The following is a 21550-nucleotide window of genomic DNA, read 5'->3' on the forward strand; positions in this document are numbered from 1 at the left end:
CAAAACGTACAGTCAAAAACACAATAGAAAATATATATACAGTGTGTGCAAATGTAGTATGTTATGGAGGTAAGGCAATAAATAGGCCATAGTGCAAAATAATTACAATTTAGTATTAACACTGGAGTGATAGATGTGCAGAAGATGATGTGCAAATAGAGATACTGGGGTGCAAATGAGCAAAATAAATAACAATGTAAATAACAATATGGGGATGAGGTAGTTGGGTGGGCTAATTACAGATGGGCTGTGTACAGGTGCAGTGATCAGTAAGCTGCTCTGACAACTGATGCTTAAAGATAGTGAGGGAGATAAGTGTCTCCAGCTTCAGAGATTTTTGCAGTTCGTTCCAGTCATTTGCAGCAGAGAACTGGAAGGAATGGCGGCCAAAGGAGGTGTTGGCTTTGGGGATGACCAGTGAGATATACCTGCTGGAACGCATACTACGGGTGGGTGTTGATATGGTGACCAATGAGCTAAGATAAGGCGGGGATTTGCCTAGAAGAGATTTATAGATGACCTGGAGCCAGTGGGTTTGGCGACGAATATGTAGTGAGGGCCAGCCAACAAGAGCGTACAGGTCACAATGGTGGGTAGTATATGGGGCTTTGGTGACAAAACGGATGGCACTGTGATAGACTACATCCAATTTGCTGAGTAGAGTGTTGGAAGCTATTTTGTAAATGACATCGCCGAAGTCAAGGATCGGTAGGATAGTCAGTTTTACGAGGGCATGTTTAGCAGCATGAGTGAAGGAGGCTTTGTTGCAAAATAGGAAGCCGATTCTAGATTTAACTTTGGATTGGAGATGCTCAATGTGAGTCTGGAAGGAGAGTTTACGGTCTAACCAGACACCTAGGTATTTGTAGTTGTCCACATATTCTAAGTCAGACCCGCCGAGAGTCGTGATTCTAGTCGGGCGGGCGGGTGCAAGCAGCGTTCGATTGAAGAGCACGCATTTAGTTTTACTAGCGTTTAAGAGCAGTTGGAGGCCACGGAAGGAGTGTTGTATGGCATTGAAGCTCGTTTGGAGGTTTGTTAACACAGTGTCCAATGAAGGGCCAGATGTATACAAAATAGTGTAGTCTGCGTAGAGGTGGATCTGAGAGTCACCAGCAGCAAGAGTGACATCATTGATATACACAGAGAATAGAGTCGGCCCGAGAATTGAACCCTGTGGCACCCCCATAGAGACTGCCAGAGGTCCAGAGAACAGGCCCTCCGATTTGACACATTGAACTCTATCTGAGAAGTAGTTGGTGAACCAGGCGAGGAGGCAGTCATTTGAGAAACCAAGGCTATTTAGTCTGCCAATAAGAATGCGGTGATTGACAGAGTCAAAAGCCTTGGCCAGGTCGATAAAGACGGCTGCACAGTACTGTCTTTTATCGATCGCGGTTATTATATCATTTAGGACCTTGAGCGTGGCTGAGGTGCACCCATGACCAGCTCGGAAACCAGATTGCATAGCGGAGAAGGTACGGTGGGATTCTAAATGGTCGGTGATCTGTTTGTTAACTTGGCTTTCAAATACTTTCGAAAGGCAGGGCAGGATGGATATAGGTCTGTAACAGTTTGGATCTAGAGTGTCACCCCCTTTGAAGAGGGGGATGACCGCGGCAGCTTTCCAATCTCTGGGGATCTCAGACGATACAAAAGAGAGGTTGAACAGGCTAGTAATAGGGGCGGCTAATTTTAGAAAGAAAGGGTCCAGATTGTCTAGCCCAGCTGATTTGTAGGGGTCCAGATTTTGCAGCTCTTTCAGGACATCAGCTATCTGAATTTGGGTGAAGGAGAAGCGGGGGGGGGGGGGGGGGGCATAGGCAAGTTGCAGCGGAGGGTGCAGAGCTGGTGGCCGGGGTAGGGGTAGTCAGGTGGAAAGCATGGCCAGCCGTAGCAAAATTCTCGATTATCGTAAATTTATCGGTGGTGACAGTGTTTCCTAGCCTCAGTGCAGTGGGTAGCTGGGAGGAGGTGCTCTTATTCTCCATGGACTTTACAGTGTCCCAAAACTTTTTGGAGTTAGTGCTACAGGATGCACATTTCTGTTTGAAAAAGCTAGCCTTTGCTTTCCCAACTGATTGTGTATATTGGTTCCTGACTTCCCTGAAAAGTTGCATATCGCGGGGGCTGTTCGATGCTAATGCAGTACGCCACAGGATGTTTTTGTGCTGGTCAAGGGCAGTCAAGTCTGGGGTGAACGAGGGGCTATATCTGTTCTTAGTTCTGCATTTTTTGAATGGGGCATGCTTATTTAAGATGGAGAGGAAAGCACCTTTGAAGAACATCCAGGCATCCTCTACTGAGGGAATGAGGTCAATATCCATCCAGGATACCCGGGCCAGGTCAATTAGAAAGGGCTGCTCGCTGAAGTGTTTTAGGGAGCGTTTGACAGTGATGAGGGGTGATCGTTTGACCGCGGACCATGGAATCATGTCGGCTCTATTCATGACATTTCTGTCTGCAACGTTCCACAAAGTTTAGCAACTGAACGTGGCTCATTTCAGGTCAAGTGATCAGGTCAAATAAAATGAAATTGTCACATGCTTCGTAAACAACAGGTGTAGACTAACAGTGACATGCTTACTTACGGGCCCTTCACAACAATGCAGAGAGAAAAATAATAGAAAGATAATGACACAGGGAATAAATACACAATGAGTAATAACTTGGCTATATACACGGGGTGACAGTACCGAGTCGATGTGCAGCGGTACGAAGTAATTGTGGTAGATATGTACATATGGGTAAGGTTAAAGTCAGTTGGCAACAGGATAGATAATAAGCAGTAGCAGCAGCGTATGTGATGAGTAAAAATAGTTACTGCAAATATGGGGGGGGGGGGGGGGGGTTAGTCCGGGTAGCTACATAGCAGTCTTATGGCTTGGGGGTAGAAGCTGTTCAGATCTGTTCAGGCGGTGATGCAGCCAGTCAAGATGCTCTCAATGGTGCAGCTGTAGAACTTACTGAGGATCTGAGAGCCTATGCCAAATCTTTTCAGCCTCCTGAGGGGGAAGAGGCATTGTCATGCCTTCTTCACCACTGTGTTGGTGTGTGTGCACCATGTTAATTCCTTAATGATGTGGACACCGAGGAACTTGAAGCTCTCGCCCTGCTCCACTAAAGCCCTGTCGATGTGGATGGGGGCATGCTTGGCCGTCCATTTACTGTAGTCCACGATCAGTTCCTTTGTCTTGCTGATGTTGATGTTGATGTAAAGGTTGTTGTCCTGGCACCACACTGCCAGGTCACTGACCTCCTCCCTATAGGCCGTCTCATCGTTGTTGTTGATCAGGCCTACCACAGTCTTGTCTCGTCAGCAAACTTAATGATGGTGTTGAATGTCCTAACTCTGGATGGATTCCAATTGGAATTACACATCACTTTGCAAGTGATGCCCTGCAGGCCTGATGTTGCCTGTAAACCAGGATGTTCCTAGCACCACTGTGTTAAGGTAAATGGCCATCAAAGTAAGGCCTCAACGACATATGAATTGTCATAAACAGTTTAATTTTAATGATAACATTCGCCTACAGTAGGAAGTCCACAGGACGGAAACTGAACGAATTTAAGAATCATGTCATTGTCACTAACACATACAGTAATGGGTGGTAACTCTACAATTCACTCGAAAAGGCAAGGGACACTGGGAAATTATATTGGGGGCGTGGCTTGGTGGGGCATGGCTTTCAATTCGTTATTTTTGGCTACTCGTGAGTGGAAGTGTTGTACCAGTTAAAGTGGTCTATGGTTATGTTAAATTAAAATTTGACCATGTCTGATTCTAGTGCTGAAGTATGTACATGCTTACATAACAGCATGTGACAATAAGGATTTGTAAATACTATTGTAATGTCCTTAACCTAACACTGAGTGATCTTCTCAAGAGATAGAGACCTCGTGGTGTAAATGGTTAAAAATACTATGAGGTGTTATTGCATAACACCATTGGTGTAAACTATATACACTTCCTAGAGTTAAAAATACTATATAAGGTGTTATGGCATAACACCATTGATGTAAACGATATACACTTCCTAGTAGTGATGTTACGTTTGATACTGGAGCTCCGAGGCATGCGTCGAAAACGCAAAGAGGCTAACGTCGAAGCAGTGTGCCGATGTGTGTCACTTTATCAGAGGTACGTCATCAATGACGTCCAAAGCTTCATTTGATCACGTGCTTTTTCAAACCGCGTGTTACAAAACGCGAGATCCCACTGATTTCGCGGTAGTTCCAGTGATTTCTTCGATTCCAAGCTGCTTTCAAACCGACCTCTACCGGACCCTGGACTTACAAATATAGTTAGGATTTTGTATAAAAGTTTCACCTGACTGGTAGCTTAGCAGGTAGAGTAGGGAACTATGGAACATTCAGGGACGTGAGGGTATGAGGGCGAATACCATTGAAGGCACTATTTTGAAAACTGTTTTATGTGAAGCCACACTTTCTGCACTGTTGTTCAAATAATTAGTTTTATTTAGTATAGTATTATTTTTTTTTAATTTCACCTTTATTTAACCAGGTAAGCCAGTTGAGAACAAGTTCTCATTTACAACTGCGACCTGGCCAAGATAAAGCAAAGCAGTGCGATAAAAACAACAACACAGAGTTACATATGGGGTAAAAAAACAAAGTCAAAAAATACAACAGAAAATATATATACAGTGTGTGCAAATGTAGCAAGTTATGGAGGTAAGGCAATAAATAGGCTATAGTGCAAAATAATTACAATTTGTATTAACACTGGAATGGTAGATGTGCAAGAGATTATGTGCAAATAGAGATACTGGGGTGCAAAAGAGCAAAATAAATAACAATATAGGGATGAGGTAGTTGGGTGGGCTAATTTCAGATGGGCTGTGTACAGGTGCAGTGATTGGTAAGGTGCTCTGACAACTGATGCTTAAAGTTAGTGAGGGAGATAAGAGTCTCCAGCTTCAGAGATTTTTGCAATTCGTTCCAGTCATTGGCAGCAGAGAACTGGAAGGAATGGCGGCCAAAGGAGGTGTTGGCTTTGGGGATGACCAGTGAGATATACCTGCTGGAGCGCAGACTACGGGTGGGTGCTGCTATGGTGACCAATGAGCTAAGATAAGGCGGGGATTTGCCTAGCAGTGATTTATAGATGGCCTGGAGCCAGTGGGTTTGACGACGAACATGTAGTGAGGACCAGCCAACAAGAGCGTACAGGTCACAGTGGTGGGTAGTGTATGGGGCTTTGGAGACAAAACGGATGGCACTGTGATAGACTACATCCAATTTGCTGAGTAGAGTGTTGGAGGCTATTTTGTAAATGACATCGCCGAAGTCAAGGATCGGTAGGATAGTCAGTTTTACGAGGGCATGTTTGGCAGCATGAGTGAAGGAGGCTTTGTTGCGAAATAGGAAGCCGATTCTAGATTTAACTTTGGATTGGAGATTCTTAATGTGAGTCTGGAAGGAGAGTTTACAGTCTAACCAGACACCTAGGTATTTGTAGTTGTCCACATACTCTAGGTCAGACCTGTCAAGAGTAGTGATTCTAGTCGGGTGGGCGGGTGCCAGCAGCGTTCGATTGAAGAGCATGCATTTAGTTTTACTAGTGTTTAAGAGCAGTTGGTGGCTACTGAAGGAGTGTTGTATGGCATTGAAGCTCGTTTGGAGGTTTGTTAACACAGTGTCCAATGAAGGGCCAGATGTATACAAAATGGTGTCGTCTGCGTAGAGGTGGATCTGAGAGTCACCAGCAGCAAGAGCGACATCATTGATATACATGGAGAAAAGAGTCGGCCCAGGAATTGAACCCTGTGGCACCCCCATAGAGACTGCCATAGGTCCAGACAACAGGCCCTCCTATTTGACACATTGAACTCAATCTGAGAAGTAGTTGGTGAACCAGGCGAGGCAGTCATTTGAGAAACCAAGGCTATTTAGTCTGCCAATAAGAATGCGGTGGTTGACAGAGTCGAAAGCCTTGGCCAGGTCGATGAAGACGGCTGCACAGTACTGTCTATTATCGATCGCGGTTATAATATCGTTTAGGACCTTGAGCGTGGCTGAAGTGCACCCATGACCAGCTCGGAAACCGGATTGCATAGCGGAGAAGGTACGGTGGGATTCGAAATGGTCGGTGATCTGTTTGTTAACTTGGCTTTCAAATACTTTCGAAAGGCAGGGCAGGATGGATATAGGTCTGTAACAGTTTGGATCTAGTGTGTCACCCCCTTTGAAGAGGGGGATGACCGCGGCAGCTTTCCAATCTCTGGGGATCTCAGACGTTACGAAAGAGAGGTTGAACAGGCTAGTAATAGGGGTTGCGACAATTTCGGGGGCTAGTTTTAGAAAGAAAGGGTCCAGATTGTCTAGCCCAGCTGATTTGTAGGAGTCCAGATTTTGCAGCTCTTTCAGAACATCAGCTGTCTGAATTTGTGTGAAGGAGAAGCGGGGGGGGGGCATGGGCAAGTTTCAGCGAAGGGTGCAGAGTTGGTGGCCGGGGTAGTGGTAGCCAGGTGGAAAGCATGGCCAGCCATAGCAAAATGCTTGTTGAAATTCTTGATTATTGTAGATTTATCGGTGGTGATAGTGTTTCCTGGCCTCAGTGCAGTGGGCAGCTGGGAGGAAGTGCTCTTATTCTCCATGGACTTTACAGTGTCCCAAAACTTTTTGGAGTTAGTGCTACAGGATGCAAATTTCTGTTTGAAAATGTTAGCCTTTGCTTTCCTGACTGCTTGTGTATATTGGTTCCTAACTTCCCTGAAAAGTTGCATATCGCGGGGGCTATTTGATGCTAATGCAGTACGCCACAGGATGTTTTTGTGCTGGTCAAGGGCAGTCAAGTCTGAGGAGAACCAGGGGCTATATCTGTTCTTAGTTCTGTATTTTTTGAATGGGGCGTGTTTATTTAAGATTGAGAGGAAATTACTTTTAAAGAACAACCAGGCATCCTCTACTGACGGAATGAGTTCTATATCCATCCAGGATACCTGGGCCAGGTCAATTAGGAAGGCCTGCTCGCTAAAGTGTTTTAGGGAGCGTTTGACAGTGATGAGGGGTGGTCGTTTGACCGCGGACCCGTTACGGACGCAGGCAATAAGGCAGTGATCGCTGAGATCCTGGTTGAAGACAGCGGAGGTGTATTTAGAGGGTAAGTTAGTCAGGATGATATCTATGAGGGTACCCATGTTTACGGATTTAGGGTTGTACCTGGTAGGTTCGTTGATAATTTGTGTGAGATTGAGGGCATCTAGTTTGGATTGTAGGATGGCCGGGGTGTTAAGCATATCCCAATTTAGGTCACCAAGCAGTACGAACTCTGAGGATAGATGGGGGGCAATCAATTCACATATGGTGTCCAGGGCACAGCTGGGGGCTGAGGGGGGTCTGTAGCAAGCGGCAACAGTGAGAGACTTATTTCTGGAAAGGTGGATTTTTAGAAGTAGAAGCTCAAACTGTTTGGGCACAGACCTGGATAGGATGATAGAGCTCTGCAGGCTCTCTCTACAGTAGATTGCAACTCCACCCCCTTTGGCAGTTCTATCTAGACAGAAAATGTTATAGTTGGGGATGGAAATTTCAGAATTTTTGGTGGCCTTCCTAAGCCAGGATTCAGACACTGGTTGGCGGAGTGTGCTAACGCAGTGAATAACTCAAACTTAGGAAGTAGACTTCTGATATTAACATGCAAGAAAACAAGGCTTTTGTGATTACAGAAGTCAACAAATGATAGCGCCTGGGGAGTAGGAGTGATACTGAGGGCTGCAGGGCCTGGGTTAGCCTCTACATCACCAGAGGAACAGAGGAGGACTAGAATAAGGATACGGCTAAAGGCTTTAAGAACTGGTCTTCTAGTGCGTTGGGTACATAGAATAAAGGGGGTAGATTTCCGGGCGTTGTAGAAAAGATTCAGGGCATTATGTACAGACAAGGAAATGGAAGGATATGAGTAAAGTGGAGGTAAACCTAAGCGTTGGGTAACAATGAAAGAGATAGCATCACTGGAGGCACCGATTGAGTCGGTCTCCGCGTGTATGGGGGGGTGGGACAAAGGAGCTATCTAAGGCAGGTTTAGCTGGGCTGGGGGATCTACAGTGAAATAGTACAATTAGAAATAACCGAAACAGCAATAAACAAACCATATTGACATGGGAGAGAGGCATAAATCAATCACAGGTGTAATTTGAGAGAGCTAAGACAACAGCTGGTAATGACGACACAGTTTGGGCTGAGGCTAAACATAAACAGGATGCGGTACCGTAAAAAGGAACAGTCCAGCAGGCATCAGCTGTATAGCTGAGTTATCATAAGGTCCGGTGAACAGCAATAGGATAGTTCGGAGGTAGTTCGGGGGCTGCTAAAGCACTAGCGAGCAAGAGGCCACGGCTAGCGTGTGCTAGCGGGCCGGGGCTAGCAGATGGAATCTTCGTGGTCGACGTCGTAACGGGAAGCCTGTTGTAACCACATCAGATGATTTCGTCGGCAGACCAGTCGTGTAGGATCGGCGGGGCTCCGTGTCAACACTAGGTGGTCCCGTCCGGTTGACAGAGAGGTAGATTGCCGGGAGATGGGCCTAGCTCAGGATGATTAGCCAAACCACAACGTCCATTTTGTTGCAGCTAGCTGGTAGCGATGAATAATAGTATAAGCTTCTGTCTTAAGCATCCTAAATAATGCAGTTTTTTTTTTATAGTAAACTTGAAGGCTAAATAGGGAAGCATGATGCGAACCTGGTATTCCAACTGACAAAGCCAACAACTTACCACAGCGCCACAGAGTTGATGAAAACAGTGGAGAGAAAACGTATATCTGATAAATCACACACTGCTATTTATTGCTAACCAGCAGATGTCACTAATGTGCACAGTGAACAGATAATGAAGCTCAGATCGATTAACCTTTGGTCGGCACAATTTGGTGAAAGCGCCGAAGCCTTCAGAAAACCTGCACAGAAGCAAGAGATTGAACTTCACTCAATTGTCTAGAGTTTTCCCCTCTTAGTTAACCCTATCAACGTGTCCCTTTACTGTGGGAATTGTGATAGACTCAACACAATATTAGCCACTTTCAATGCAACATACGAACTACGCAAGAGATTTTGTTGTAGGCCGAATGCATTGGGGTAGGATTCTATTGCAATGACATGCAGGACTCTGCCATACTCTACACAGACCGGTGTGGCATAACCAAGATGCGCTTGTTTTGAGATCAAAGCGAGAGCTGCATGTAGCCACGTGTGCCCATTTGTTCATACACTTTGCTAGTTAGTGAGTTATTAGCCCAGTTATACAGTACCAGTCCAACGTTTGAACACACCTATTCATTCAAGGGTTTTTCTTTATTTTTACTATTTTCTACATTGTAGAATAATAGTGAAGACATCAAAACTATGAAATAACACATATGGAAACATGTAGTAACCAAAAAAGTGTTAAACAAATCAAAATAGATTTTATATTTGAGATTCTTCAAAGTAGCCACCCTTTGCCTTGATGACAGCTTTGCACACTCTTGGTATTCTCTCAACCAGCTTCACCTGGAATGCTTTTCCAACAGTCTTGAAGGAGTTCCCACATATGCTGAGCACTTGTTGGCTGCTTTTCCTTCACTCTGCGGTCCAACTCTTCCCAAATCATCTCAATTGGTTAGAGGTCGGGTGATTTGAGGCCACGCCATCACTCTCCTTCTTGGTAAAATAGACCTTACACAGCCTGGAGGTGGGTTGGGTGATTGTCCTGTTGAAAAATAAATGATAGTCCCACTAAGCCCAAACCAGATGGGATGGCGTATGGCTGCAGAATGCTGTGGTAGCCATGCTGGTTAAGTGTGCCTTGAATTCTAAATAAATCACAGACAGCATCACCAGTAAAGCACCCCCACACCATCACACCTCCTCCTCCATGCTTCACGGTGGGAACTACACATGCAGAGATCATCCGTTCACCTACACTGCGTCTTACAAAGACACAGCGGTTGGAACCAAACATCTCAAATTTGGACTCCAGACCAAAGGACAGATTTCCACATTGCTCGTGTTTCTTGGCCCAAGCAAGTCTCTTCTTCTTATTGGTGTCCTTTAGTAGTGGTTTATTTGCAGCAATTTGACCATGATTCACACAGTCTCCTCTGAGATGTGTCTGTTACTTGAACTCTGTGAAGCCTTTATTTGGGCTGCAATTTCTGAGGCTGGTAACTCTAATTAACTTATTCTCTGCAGCAGAGGTAACTCTGGGTCTGGTCCTCATGAGAGCCAGTTTCATCTAGCGCTTGACTGACTGACCTTCATGTCTTAAAGCTTATTTGAGCTGTTCATGTCATAATATGGACTTGGTCTTTTACCAAATAGGGCTATCTTCTGTATATATAAAAAATTAAGAAAAACCCTTGAATGAGTAGGTGTCTAAACTTTTGACTGGTGCTGTAGATCATGTACACAGAACACATACCTTTCTAGACATCTTTGAAAAGATAGTCATGTAAAATGCTTTTTTTTTGTCTTAAAGGGGCAGTGTTGCATTTTGAGACAGGCTTGAATAAGCTAAGTAGCCAATAGGCAGAGGGTAGCATAATTTGTCTAATTCTCTGTAATAATGGTATGGGAATAATAACAACATTTTAATTCACCTCCTTGTCTGAAGGACAAGTGGATAAACCGGTTAATGTCAAGCCCTGCATGTTTTTTTTCAAAAGTCATGGAGTTTAGGCCTACATTGAACACCACACATTGGCTGCTATTGTAGGCTGAATGATAGAACATCTATTTCCATGTTAAAATGTTATGGGATGCATTTTATCCATTGTTTTTGATGGTAGGCCCCTCTGGTAGGCCTACATTATGATCAAATAGCCACAGTAGCCTACTTGACCACTGTCTGAAACTGTCCTGGCGTCGTGAGGGAGCTTGTTGCACCCCAATGGTGGAACAAGCTCCCTCAAGACGCCAGGACAGCGGAGTCACTCACCACCTTCCGGAGACACTTGAAACCCCACCTCTTTAAGGAATACCTGGGATAGGATAAAGTAATCCTTCTACCCCCCCCCCCTTACCCCACCCCCCAAAAATAAAAATAAACATATTGCAAAGTGGTTATCCCACTGGCTATAAGGTGAATGCACCAATTTGTAAGTCTCTCTGGATAAGAGCGTCTGCTAAATGACGTGAATGTAAATGTAAGTTAACAAACAGATCACTGACCATTTCGAATCCCACCGTACCTTCTCCGCTATGCAATCTGGTTTCCGAGCTGGTCATGGGTGCACCTCAGCCACGCTCAAGGTCCTAAACGATATTATAACCGCGATCGATAAAAGACAGTACTGCGCAGCCGTCTTCATCGACTGTCAACCACCGCATTCTTATTGGCAGACTAAATAGCCTTGGTTTCTCTAATGACTGCCTCGCCTGGTTCACCAACTACTTCTCAGATAGAGTTCAATGTGTCAAATCGGAGGGCCTGTTGTCTGGACCTCTGGCCGTCTCTATGGGGGTGCCACAGGATTCAATTCTCGGGCTGACTCTATTCTCTGTGTATATCAATGATGTCGCTCTTGCTGCTGGTGAAGCCCGGATCCACCTCTATGCAGACGACACCATTTTGTATACATCTGGCCCTTCACTGGACACTGTGTTAACAAACCTCCAAACGAGCTTCAACGCCATACAACACTCCTTCCGTAGCCTCCAACTGCTCTTAAAACACTAGTAAAACTAAATGCATGCTCTTCAACCGAACGCTGCTTGCACCCGCCCACCCGACTAGAATCACTACTCTCTGCGGGTCTGACTTAGAGTATGTGGACAACTACAAATACCTAGGTGTCTGGTTAGACTGTAAACTCTCCTTCCAGAGTCACATTAAGCATCTCCAATCCAAAGTTAGATCTAGAATCGGCTTCCTATTTCGCAACAAAGCTCCTTCACTCATGCTGCCAAACATGCCCTCGTAAAACTGACTATCCTACCGATCCTTGACTTCGGCAATATCATTTACAAAATAGCCTCCAACACTACTCAGCAAATTGGATGTAGTCTATCACAGTGCCATCCGTTTTGTCACCAAAGCCCCATATACTACCCACCATTGTGACCTGTACGCTCTTGTTGGCTGGCCCTCACTACATATTCGTCGCCAAACCCACTGGCTCCAGGTCATCTATAAATCACTGCTAGGCAAATCCCCGTCTTACCTTAGCTCACTGGTCACCATAGCAACACCCACCCGTAGTCTGCGCTCCAGCAGGTATATCTCACTGGTTATCCCCAAAGCCAACACCTCCTTTGGCCGCCATTCCTTCCAGTTCTCTGCTGCCAATGACTGGAACGAACTGCAAAAATCTCTGAAGCTGGAGACACTTATCTCCCTCACTAACTTTAAGCGTCAGTTGTCAGAGCAGCTTACCGATCACTGCACCTGTACACAGCCATTCTGAAATTAGCCCACCCAACTACCTCATCCCCATATTGTTATTTATTTTGCTAATTTGCACCCCAGTATCTCTATTTGCACATCATCTTTTGCACATCTATCATTCCAGCGTTAATACGAAATTGTAACTATTTTGCACTATGGCCTATTTATTGCCTTACCTCCATAACTTACTACATTCGCACAGACTATATATATTTTCTGTTTGTATTTTTGACTTTATGTTTTGTTTACCCCATATGTAACTCTGTGTTGTTGTTTTTATCGCACTGATTTGCTTTATCTTGGCCAGGTCCCAGTTGTAAATGAGAACTTGTTCTCAACTGGCTTACCTGGTTAAATAAAAGGTGAAATAAAAAATACAATAAAAAGCCGATGGGAGAATGGGCCGTGGGGGAAAGATCCCGAGTTTCCTCGTTGCCCCCCAGCAAAATGTGCCTACATTTCATTGTTTGTGTATTTCACACTATGTTGAGATAGAATTCGGAGTATAATGCCTGTATGGATGTCAACCCCAATACATGTTCATGTCATTGTTACCAATAAACTGCATTACAGTTAAAAATGACTGACTACCACCACCGATTTCTGTATGCTAGCTATGCTAACCAGCTTATACGAACGGGAGTTAGCATTTAGCAGTCACTTCTTCTAAACCTGAAAAGGGACAACTTCTACATGTTATGCAGCGAAAACAGCCAAATATATCAAAATCGGACTTAAATAACTACATTGTGGGCCTGTTACAATACATAAATCATGACAGATTTGACAAATATCCACTTTGTTAGAACAGATTTATTGAATGTGCGCCAATCTGGTTAATGGAAGGTCTGCGTTCCATTGACACCTTTACTGCATCTATGCCAGAACAGGGGTCTTGCATAATAGTGCAGTGTCATAATGACTGAGTCATGGGATAACACACAGCATCAGCTGTTTAAATATGGAGATAGAAATGTTATACTGTGTAGTCAGATAATAGCAGAAGAAAGTATACCTATTCAACTGCCAACATTGTAATGCTTTTTACCATTGATAGACACTCAGTGAAAAAGCAGTTTGTTCCCTCACAATCCAGCCTACGTACAGCATGTGGCCAGTCTGAAATTGAAATGTAGGCTATATTCATGGTCATGCTGCACCCTTGATATGGGACAAGGCATTGATTGTTCATTGAGAAAGCAGCCATTCCTTGTGGAAGCGAAATCTGACAGTCCCACATATGGAAGAAACAGACATTCTAGGGCTCTTCTAACAGTGTCAGTAAATTAAACTGAGTCTGTAGCTGTATAAGTATTAACAAAGACAGAGCTGTTTTCTCTCATGCCACAGACAGACTACAGTTCACCAATGCTTTCAGAATCCCACAGAACAGAAGATAGGCTCCTTTAGTCCATTATTGGGCTACACATAGCCTAACGTTACTCCTTATAGTCCTAGGACCTTACATGTTCTGTTTAGAGGCCAATTTGCACTGGCACCCAAAACAGCCAAATACTCCATCTAAACGTGAATCGATTCTCAATTGCATTACAGTTCTAGAAACATAAAGCCCTCTACTTTTATATCACATCAAAATAATTTCACAAATGCAAAATACACACTTACTGTACAGTTTTAACCCGTTTTAACACAGTTGCAGCTGACAGTATTTTTCAATGACAACACGTTTGTGGCCTCCGTCTTCCAATTGCACACAGATGTTCGGCGAAGCAGATAGGTAATTAGCACAGGTAGCTACGCCTCTGTTTTACGTAAACAAGTGCTGTAACATGGAAATATGGCCGTGTTGGAACCCTAGCCCTAAAAAGATGTGTAGTAATTTAACCTTTTGTTTTTTTTAATTATTTTTTGTTTATGTTTCCAAAACCGTACCGCAAGCGATGCGTTTTAACGTTCAGAACGAGCGTCGGGCCTCTTAACAAAACTCCCCCTGCCAGAAGATACTATCATCAAGGCACTAAAGGTAGTTAGCGTCTATGAATGTTTTAGGCTATGTGCAGCACTCAAATGAACTGTTCAAGGCTTAGCAAACTAAACTCCACTCCATGGTGAAGGATGTCTCTGATTACACCACCAACGGAGTGGCGCAGAGACCAGGCTTTGTGTAATCTAGCTCCAACTACAACAATTCGCCCAAGGTCAATACTTTAAAAAATGTAATACAATGAAACGCCAACCTTGTGGCTATGTTTGTCCTTTGTCGTTGTGTGGCTTTCTTTTCTGAAATCCATACTTTTTCAGTAAACGTTAATCAAATACAACCACTGACTGTTTCCTTGTTGAGATTTAATTGGCACATGCACATTTGCGCTTAGAGTAACAGCAGTGAGCAAACAGTCAGTGGTTGTACTTGATTAACGTTCATTGAAAAAGTATGGATTTCAGCAAACAATGAAAAGCATTCAACTACTAAGAACAAACATAGGTACAAGGTACCTTTTTTTTTTTTTTTGCCCTTGGGCGAATCGATGTAGTAGGAGCTAGTTTTCACAAAGCATGGTCTCTGCTCCACTGTTGGTCATCAGAAACTTCCTTCACCATGGAGTGGCGTTTAGTCCGCTATTCAGTGCTCTGCGTGATAGGCTATTTGTGGATAAAATATGCGCAATGTATTTCATTTCCCAAATTTTTTTTCTCACATACCATTATCATTGCACAATATTTAAACAAACGCATATTTATTAAATAGACTAGCTAACGTTAGCAAGATACATTTTGAGTATCAGCTGTTATCGCCACGATTCCACTGATAAAAACGCAACATGTACTAACGTTAACTAACCAACCAACAATGGTCACTGACAGTTGACGTTTCACTTGCTAGCCAGATTGAGGGGCACTATGAACATTGGTTTTTGAGAATGCTGATGTTTGTCTGTTGCTTTATTATTATTTGAAGAGGCGATATGGCTCTGTTGTTGGAGACCTAGCCTACATGACAACCTTGTTTACTTCCTTCCTTCCAACGCACTAGGCTGTATGTGCTCGTTGAAACTCGCTCATCGCATCCATCATGAAATTATAAGTGCTACGACTCCATCGGTATTGAAACCCTACCTGCTCTGTCTCGTGGGCGGCAGGAACCCCTCATTGTCCAGGTTTGAAGAAGAGTTGCTCGTTGCCAGCGTAGTTTCGTTCAATGTGCGTCTCTCCTCGGTGCTTGATGGCACTGAATGGAGTGACGTTTGGAGAGGCTTGCAAGTCCTGTCCAACAGGATGGAGAGGATTTCAGAACGCGCAGATGCTCTACAACAGGCACAGGGTTATGTGAGCACTAGCTAAATTGAGTTTTTCACTAGCAGTAATGACTCATCTTTTAAAATACAAATGTCCCTTTTAGTTTAATTATGGTTTGGTTCAGATTAATCAAAAGATGACAGCCTATGTGGCAATGAGATCAGGGGTCACCACAAGTGTTGTGTTGAGTTGTGATGAGGTCAACAAGAATGAGAACGTTCATAAACTCATATAACATCGCTCTCTCTTTCTCACACACATACACACAATTCATGGGACATTTTAGTCATAGTTCAATGGAAAGGATTTCACAGATTTTATTTTAGAAAGGGCTTGATTGTGCATTGCAATCTTCAATACAATACTACTATTTCCACAATACATCTTAGAATGAATCATGATGCATACTTTTTTCAAAAGCAGAATTCATTCAAAAGCAGAATGCTCGGAATTCAAACAACATGCTTGTGAAAGCAGGATATTTCTCCTATCAGCTGGTATCTCTACAGCTGCACCCCGCTGTAAGAAGTGACCTCTGACTATGGTGTCGTCTGCAGAGGAAAGGACAGACATTATGATGAGCTACAGAACATGCCTGACCTGACAAATCCTCAGTGAGCTGACGTCACAACAGTGGCGATTTTAGCATGTAAATCTTGGTGGGGCAAACTCCCTCAAATTTTTTGGGGACGCATGCCAGCAAAGTCACAACACAAAACTAAACAGTACATTAATTGCACTATAACGGTGACCACAAACTGTTAGGGACTACATTAAGCTGTCCCAACACCTTACCACTGCTACACCTGGCTATCAGCAGAGCCTTGTCTGGCAGCAAAACAGTTCATTTACAGCCTTTTTTGTGATATCCAATTGGTAGTTACAGTCTTGTCCCATCACTGCAACTCCCGTACGGACCCAGGAGAGGCAAAGGTCGAGAGCCATGCGTCCTCTGAAGCACAACCCTGCTGACACGGTCGCACAGTGTTTCCTCCGACACATTGGTGTGGCTGGCTTCCGGGTTAAGCGAGCTTGCTTAACCCGGAAGCCAGCCACACCAATGTGTCAGAGGAAACACTGTACAACTGGCGACCGTGTCAGCGTTCATGCGCCTGGCCCGCCACAGGAGTCACTAGAGTGCGATGGGACAAGGACATCCCGGCCAGCCAAACCCTCCCCTAACCCAGACGACGCTGGGCCAATTGTGCGCCACCTCAAGGGTCTCCCGGGATCGAACCCGGGTCTGTAGTGACGCCTCAAGCACTGCGTTGCAGTGCCTTAGACCGCTGCGCCATTCGGAAGGCGAACAAATGTGGTTTCTACTGACAATTGAGATGTACAAACTATGGCATAAGTGGACGACAAGCGGATAAGAGGCAATCCTAGGACGGACGTAGTCAATAAAACTATTTGTTCAGCACTTTTGAAATGTACAGCGACAAAATTCAGAACATGGGCCATTCTTACACTATTCTCCCTGTACACCAAGTCAGAACCATAGGATAAATAAACGGGGCATATAAGCAGACAATGAAAGCGCTTACAATATTCGATGATTACATTTCTCTAAAACAGTCTATAGGCTACATGTGCACCACCAAGTCAGAACAGTAGGCAAAATTAAGAGGGGAAAAGGTACCAAATTATTAGGGTGAGGCACATGGGCTACTAACAGCATACTATACAACATACACTTAGTATTATTTTCTTAGCTACAGTATACATATCTCCCTGGCATATTGCATCATTTATACAGCAGCATACAATACATTTTTGGACTCACCTTGTGCTGTGCTCACTTGAACAGGAAGGTGGCGTGGCGGTCCTCCGGCGGCAAATTTTGTCATCAAACGTTGTTATCAAAGTCTGTCATTCTCTGGATTTATGGTGCTTTCAAGACAACTGGGAACTCTGAAAAAAACAAGGTTGAATCATGACGTCAGTGATCTTCACGTCTGAGCTCTAGAAAGAAAGAGGCTTGAGTTCCCGACTTGCAATTCCGAGTTGGATGACCGTTCAAAACCTATTTTCGCAGTCGGAGCTCGTTTTTTTCCAGACTCACTGAAGTCTGAGATTTCCCAGTTCCGAGTTGTTTTGAGCGCTGCAGAAGTCATGCTGCATTGACAGAATGGCCAATGTTGAATGTTTATCCTTTTAAGCTTGGAAAAGAGACCCTTAAACCCAGACTTGGACCACACACCCACTCCACTGAATAGCAGGCTAGTGATTGCTTTGCAAGGCTTGCAGTTAGCCACTGATTCCTTGCAAAACCACTCATTGTTGAATTTGTGATTTCCAACTTGTGTAAGGTTTACGTCCAATGGCCGATGAGCACCGATACATTTTATCTATAATTTCTCTTAATTATTTATCTTCATATGACAAGGATTGTAAAGGATTTGCCAGTAGATTGTCAACTTGATTCATGTTGACTGCTAGCTTGCTAGCTAAGATTTTGAAAGTATGATGTTGACATGATCAATCCAATCAAAGCTACGGTAGATATAACGTGATTTGACGTCATTTTATCTGTGGCCAATGACCTTGAGCCTTCTTGGATGAGCACTTCAAATGTAACTATGGCAGCACCCAAGCAGCTTGAATTTGAGCTCTACCCGTAGATTTTGCGGCGACGTAGTGTCCCCATGAGTGACAGAACACTGAGCCAATCACGGCGCAACTAGAGAACATTACCAACCCCTACGCTCTGTATTTTCCGCTGGCTGCCCCACCACCACAGAAAGCACTGAGCCAGGCTGAAACGCCTGCATTTTGGAGCTGCCTTACTCAAGAAAGCAAAAAAGAGACCAAGTTTGTTTGCGGCTTTATTAACTCAATGAGAGATATATTTTTTTACATTGTTTGCAAACTGATATGAGACATATTAATGCCAAAATAACATGCAAAACAGGCAACAAAAAAACTAAAAAAGCTAAACAGGTGGTTCTCAAAACAGGTGGGGCTCTGCCCTGAATGACAGGTCGCCACTGCGTCATAGACTGTGGATGAGATGGAGAGAGATAGAGATCAGGTCAGACTCTACAGCAGAAGGTGAGCCCACCTATCATACGTGCACACACCATTGTATCAACCACACATCATCAAATTCACAATGTATTGGAAATAGTCTACAACTGTGATTGACATGCCCCAGTCCTATTCTCTCTACGGTCTGAAGCTGATGCTCTTTCTGATCCTCTCAGGGTGTCCCCTACAGGACGAGGGTGTGTCTGTCTGTCATATCCTCCTCGTTTAGCCCCGCCTTCCTGAGCAGCTTCCTCAGAGCAGGGTCCAGCTCACTAGATTGCACACAGATTAGGATGTTACATTACAATAGCATTGATGACTGATATAACAGAGATATAGATGTGCTATTACAATTATATTAATTATTGATCATAATGCAGTATCAATGTTAATGGTTGTGTTATGGATGTGTTAAAACAATAGTGGTGCCAGTGCTGTGCTCACACTGAGACCTTGCTCTGGGTCCACTCCCACCTGGGACTACTGTCTGTGGAGAAGTGACAATATTAAATCAGTCAGACAGCCATTTATCTTTTCCTCCATTCTAATGCAGCATCAAATAAAATGTATCTAATAGTGAATTGTCTGGGTCTGTCTGAGCTCCAGTGTGCAGATGTAGGCCTACTATATTTCTCGCTCTGACATATGGAGATGGAGTGCTGATCTCAGATCTGCTCTGTTCCTGTTCACAGACACAGCCTGAGGAGGAGTCCACACTGTCAGTACGGTTCAGCTGAGTCTGCCCACTAGCTCTGTTTGAGAAAGAGAGCGAGAGACAGCAAGAGCTAAAGAGCAAAATAAAGTGATATGGGGAGTGAAAGAGTGACGTAAGACAGCGAGCTGGGGGAAGAGGGGAGACAGTGAGAAAGAGAAGAGGACTGGCCTGCCTGAAGCTGAGAGAGCTAATCCTAATATAAATGTGATTTGTCATGTGTATGTATGTGTGTGAGTATGTGTGTGTTGCTCTCCAAACCTGGGGCTCGTTGGATCTGTCTCGCCAAGGCTGCACAGAACCTCTCTGCAAAGTTCAGGTCCGCCTGGCAGTCCTGCACAAACACATACAGCCAGTGTGGGAGGCCGTCAAGGACCAGAACAAATACCTTTTCAGAGCCATGCTATTGGCCAAAGCCTTTTTAATAGCAGAATGGTTAATATGCCCCTAAAAGCTGTTCCATGAACAGTTTTGTTGCTTTGGTCATCAGGGTTGAAACAGGATTATGTTTGATAAGGGGAGAACTTGGAGCATGTCACTTACATTTGCAGGGAAGGTGTGGCAGTTGGGGCAGGTGCAGAGTATCAAATTGGAACATACAGTCCCTGTTCCCATAGCAACTTAGCTCTGGTAGGTTAAAGGAGAATTAAGTGTGCTTAAAGTTATGTCATCAGTAATATACAAAAGAAAAACATCCACACACCCTTTACAACAAAGCCTATTGTTTAAGGAACATGCAAGCTCATGGTGACTGGTAAAGACATAAGAAAACTGTCATAGCCAAACATGCGCACACACACACACACACTGAATGAAAACAGCCATGACATCTTAACCACCATAAAAATATATATTTAATTCATGCACACTATATGGTCACATATAAGTATTGAGTGTTTTTAAGGAGTACAGAGAGGAAGAGAGAATGAGCGAGGTAACTTTAATATGAAATTCATGCATCAAATGTTATGACTAGTTTGGTGGTGGTTCCTCTGACCTTGACACAGTATAGACGCAGGACGTAGGAGCATTGTGAGCGGTCGTTGACCAGACACACCACCCCACAGCCCTCACACCGGACACGTTCACCTGGGCTACTGCTGAGGCCACCATCTGAAACACACAATTAGTGACAGGTGTTACGTATACGCTGGAGATGTTTAAGAATGATATTGTCACGCCCTGGCTCTGGGGACTCTTAAATGTTGAGCCAGGGTGTGGATTTTTCTATGTTTAGTTTTCTATGTTTTTTGTTCTAGATCGTTTAGATCTATGTTGGCCAGGGTGGTTCCCAATCAGAGGCAGCTGTAGCTCGTTGTCTCTGATTGGGGACAATACTTAGGCAGCCTGTTGGCACCAGTTCGTTTGTGGGATCTTGATCCGTAAAGGTTTGGTGTGTGTAACCTCAGGACTTCACGTATCGTTGGTTTGTTGTTTTGGTTTTGTTCGTGTGTTAAGTACTAATTAAAAATGTACGCTTATCACGCTGCGCCTTGGTTCCACGAGTCATCAGTCAACGTGCGTGACAGAAGATCCCACCAAAAAAGGACCAAGCAGCGTGTCCAGGAACAGACAGCCTGGACTTGGGAGGAGATCCTGGACGGGAAGGGATCCTGGACTTGGGAAGAGATTCAGGCCGGAATGGATCGCCGTCCTTGGGAGGAGACTGTGGAGGCGCGCTACAGAGAGGAGCAGCGGCATCGCAGAGGGTACCGGCCGAGGAGGAAGCCCGAGAGACAGCCCCAATAAAACATTTTGGGGGGGCTAAAAGGGTGGTTGGCGGAGCCTAGAGTTAGAGCAGAGCCAACTCCCCGTACTCAGGCTAGGAAGCGTGAGACTGGGCAGGCTCCGTGTTATGCGGAGCCACGTACTGTGCCGCGAGTGTTCCGGCACAGTCCTGTATGTCCGGTGCTAGCACCACGCACGTGTTGTGCTAAGATGGGCATGCAGCCAGGACGGGGTGTGCCGGCTCAACACTCGTGGCCTCCAGTACGCCTCCTCGGTCCCGTATATCCTGCGCCAGTGCCACGTGCTGTAGCGCCAGTACGAGTGCACAGCCCTGTACGTCCTGTGCTGATGCCTCACACATATTGTGTGGAAATAGGCATTCAGCCAGGACGGGTTGTGTCAGCTCTCCGCTCCAGACCTCCAGTCCGCCTCCACAGTC

The 21550-nt window shown here is 44.6% G+C and overlaps 1 protein-coding gene across 1 annotated transcript in view; it reads right to left on the bottom strand.

The window, feature by feature from the left end:
• The window catches only part of LOC311138584 (6-phosphofructo-2-kinase/fructose-2,6-bisphosphatase 4-like), a 75065-nt gene extending 59512 nt beyond the window's left edge, over positions 1–15553 (bottom strand). Inside the window, exon 1 of the mRNA XM_084173334.1 lies at positions 15465–15553. Within this exon, the coding sequence (XP_084029460.1) occupies positions 15465–15498 (34 nt within the window). The 5' untranslated portion in view covers positions 15499–15553. The remainder of the gene's footprint in view (positions 1–15464) is intronic.
• Between the last annotated feature and the right edge of the window lie 5997 nt (positions 15554–21550).

The sequence above is a fragment of the Coregonus lavaretus genome (genome assembly GCF_964263955.1).
Source record: "Coregonus lavaretus genome assembly, chromosome: 12".
In the NCBI taxonomy this organism is placed as follows: Eukaryota; Metazoa; Chordata; class Actinopteri; order Salmoniformes; family Salmonidae; genus Coregonus; species Coregonus lavaretus.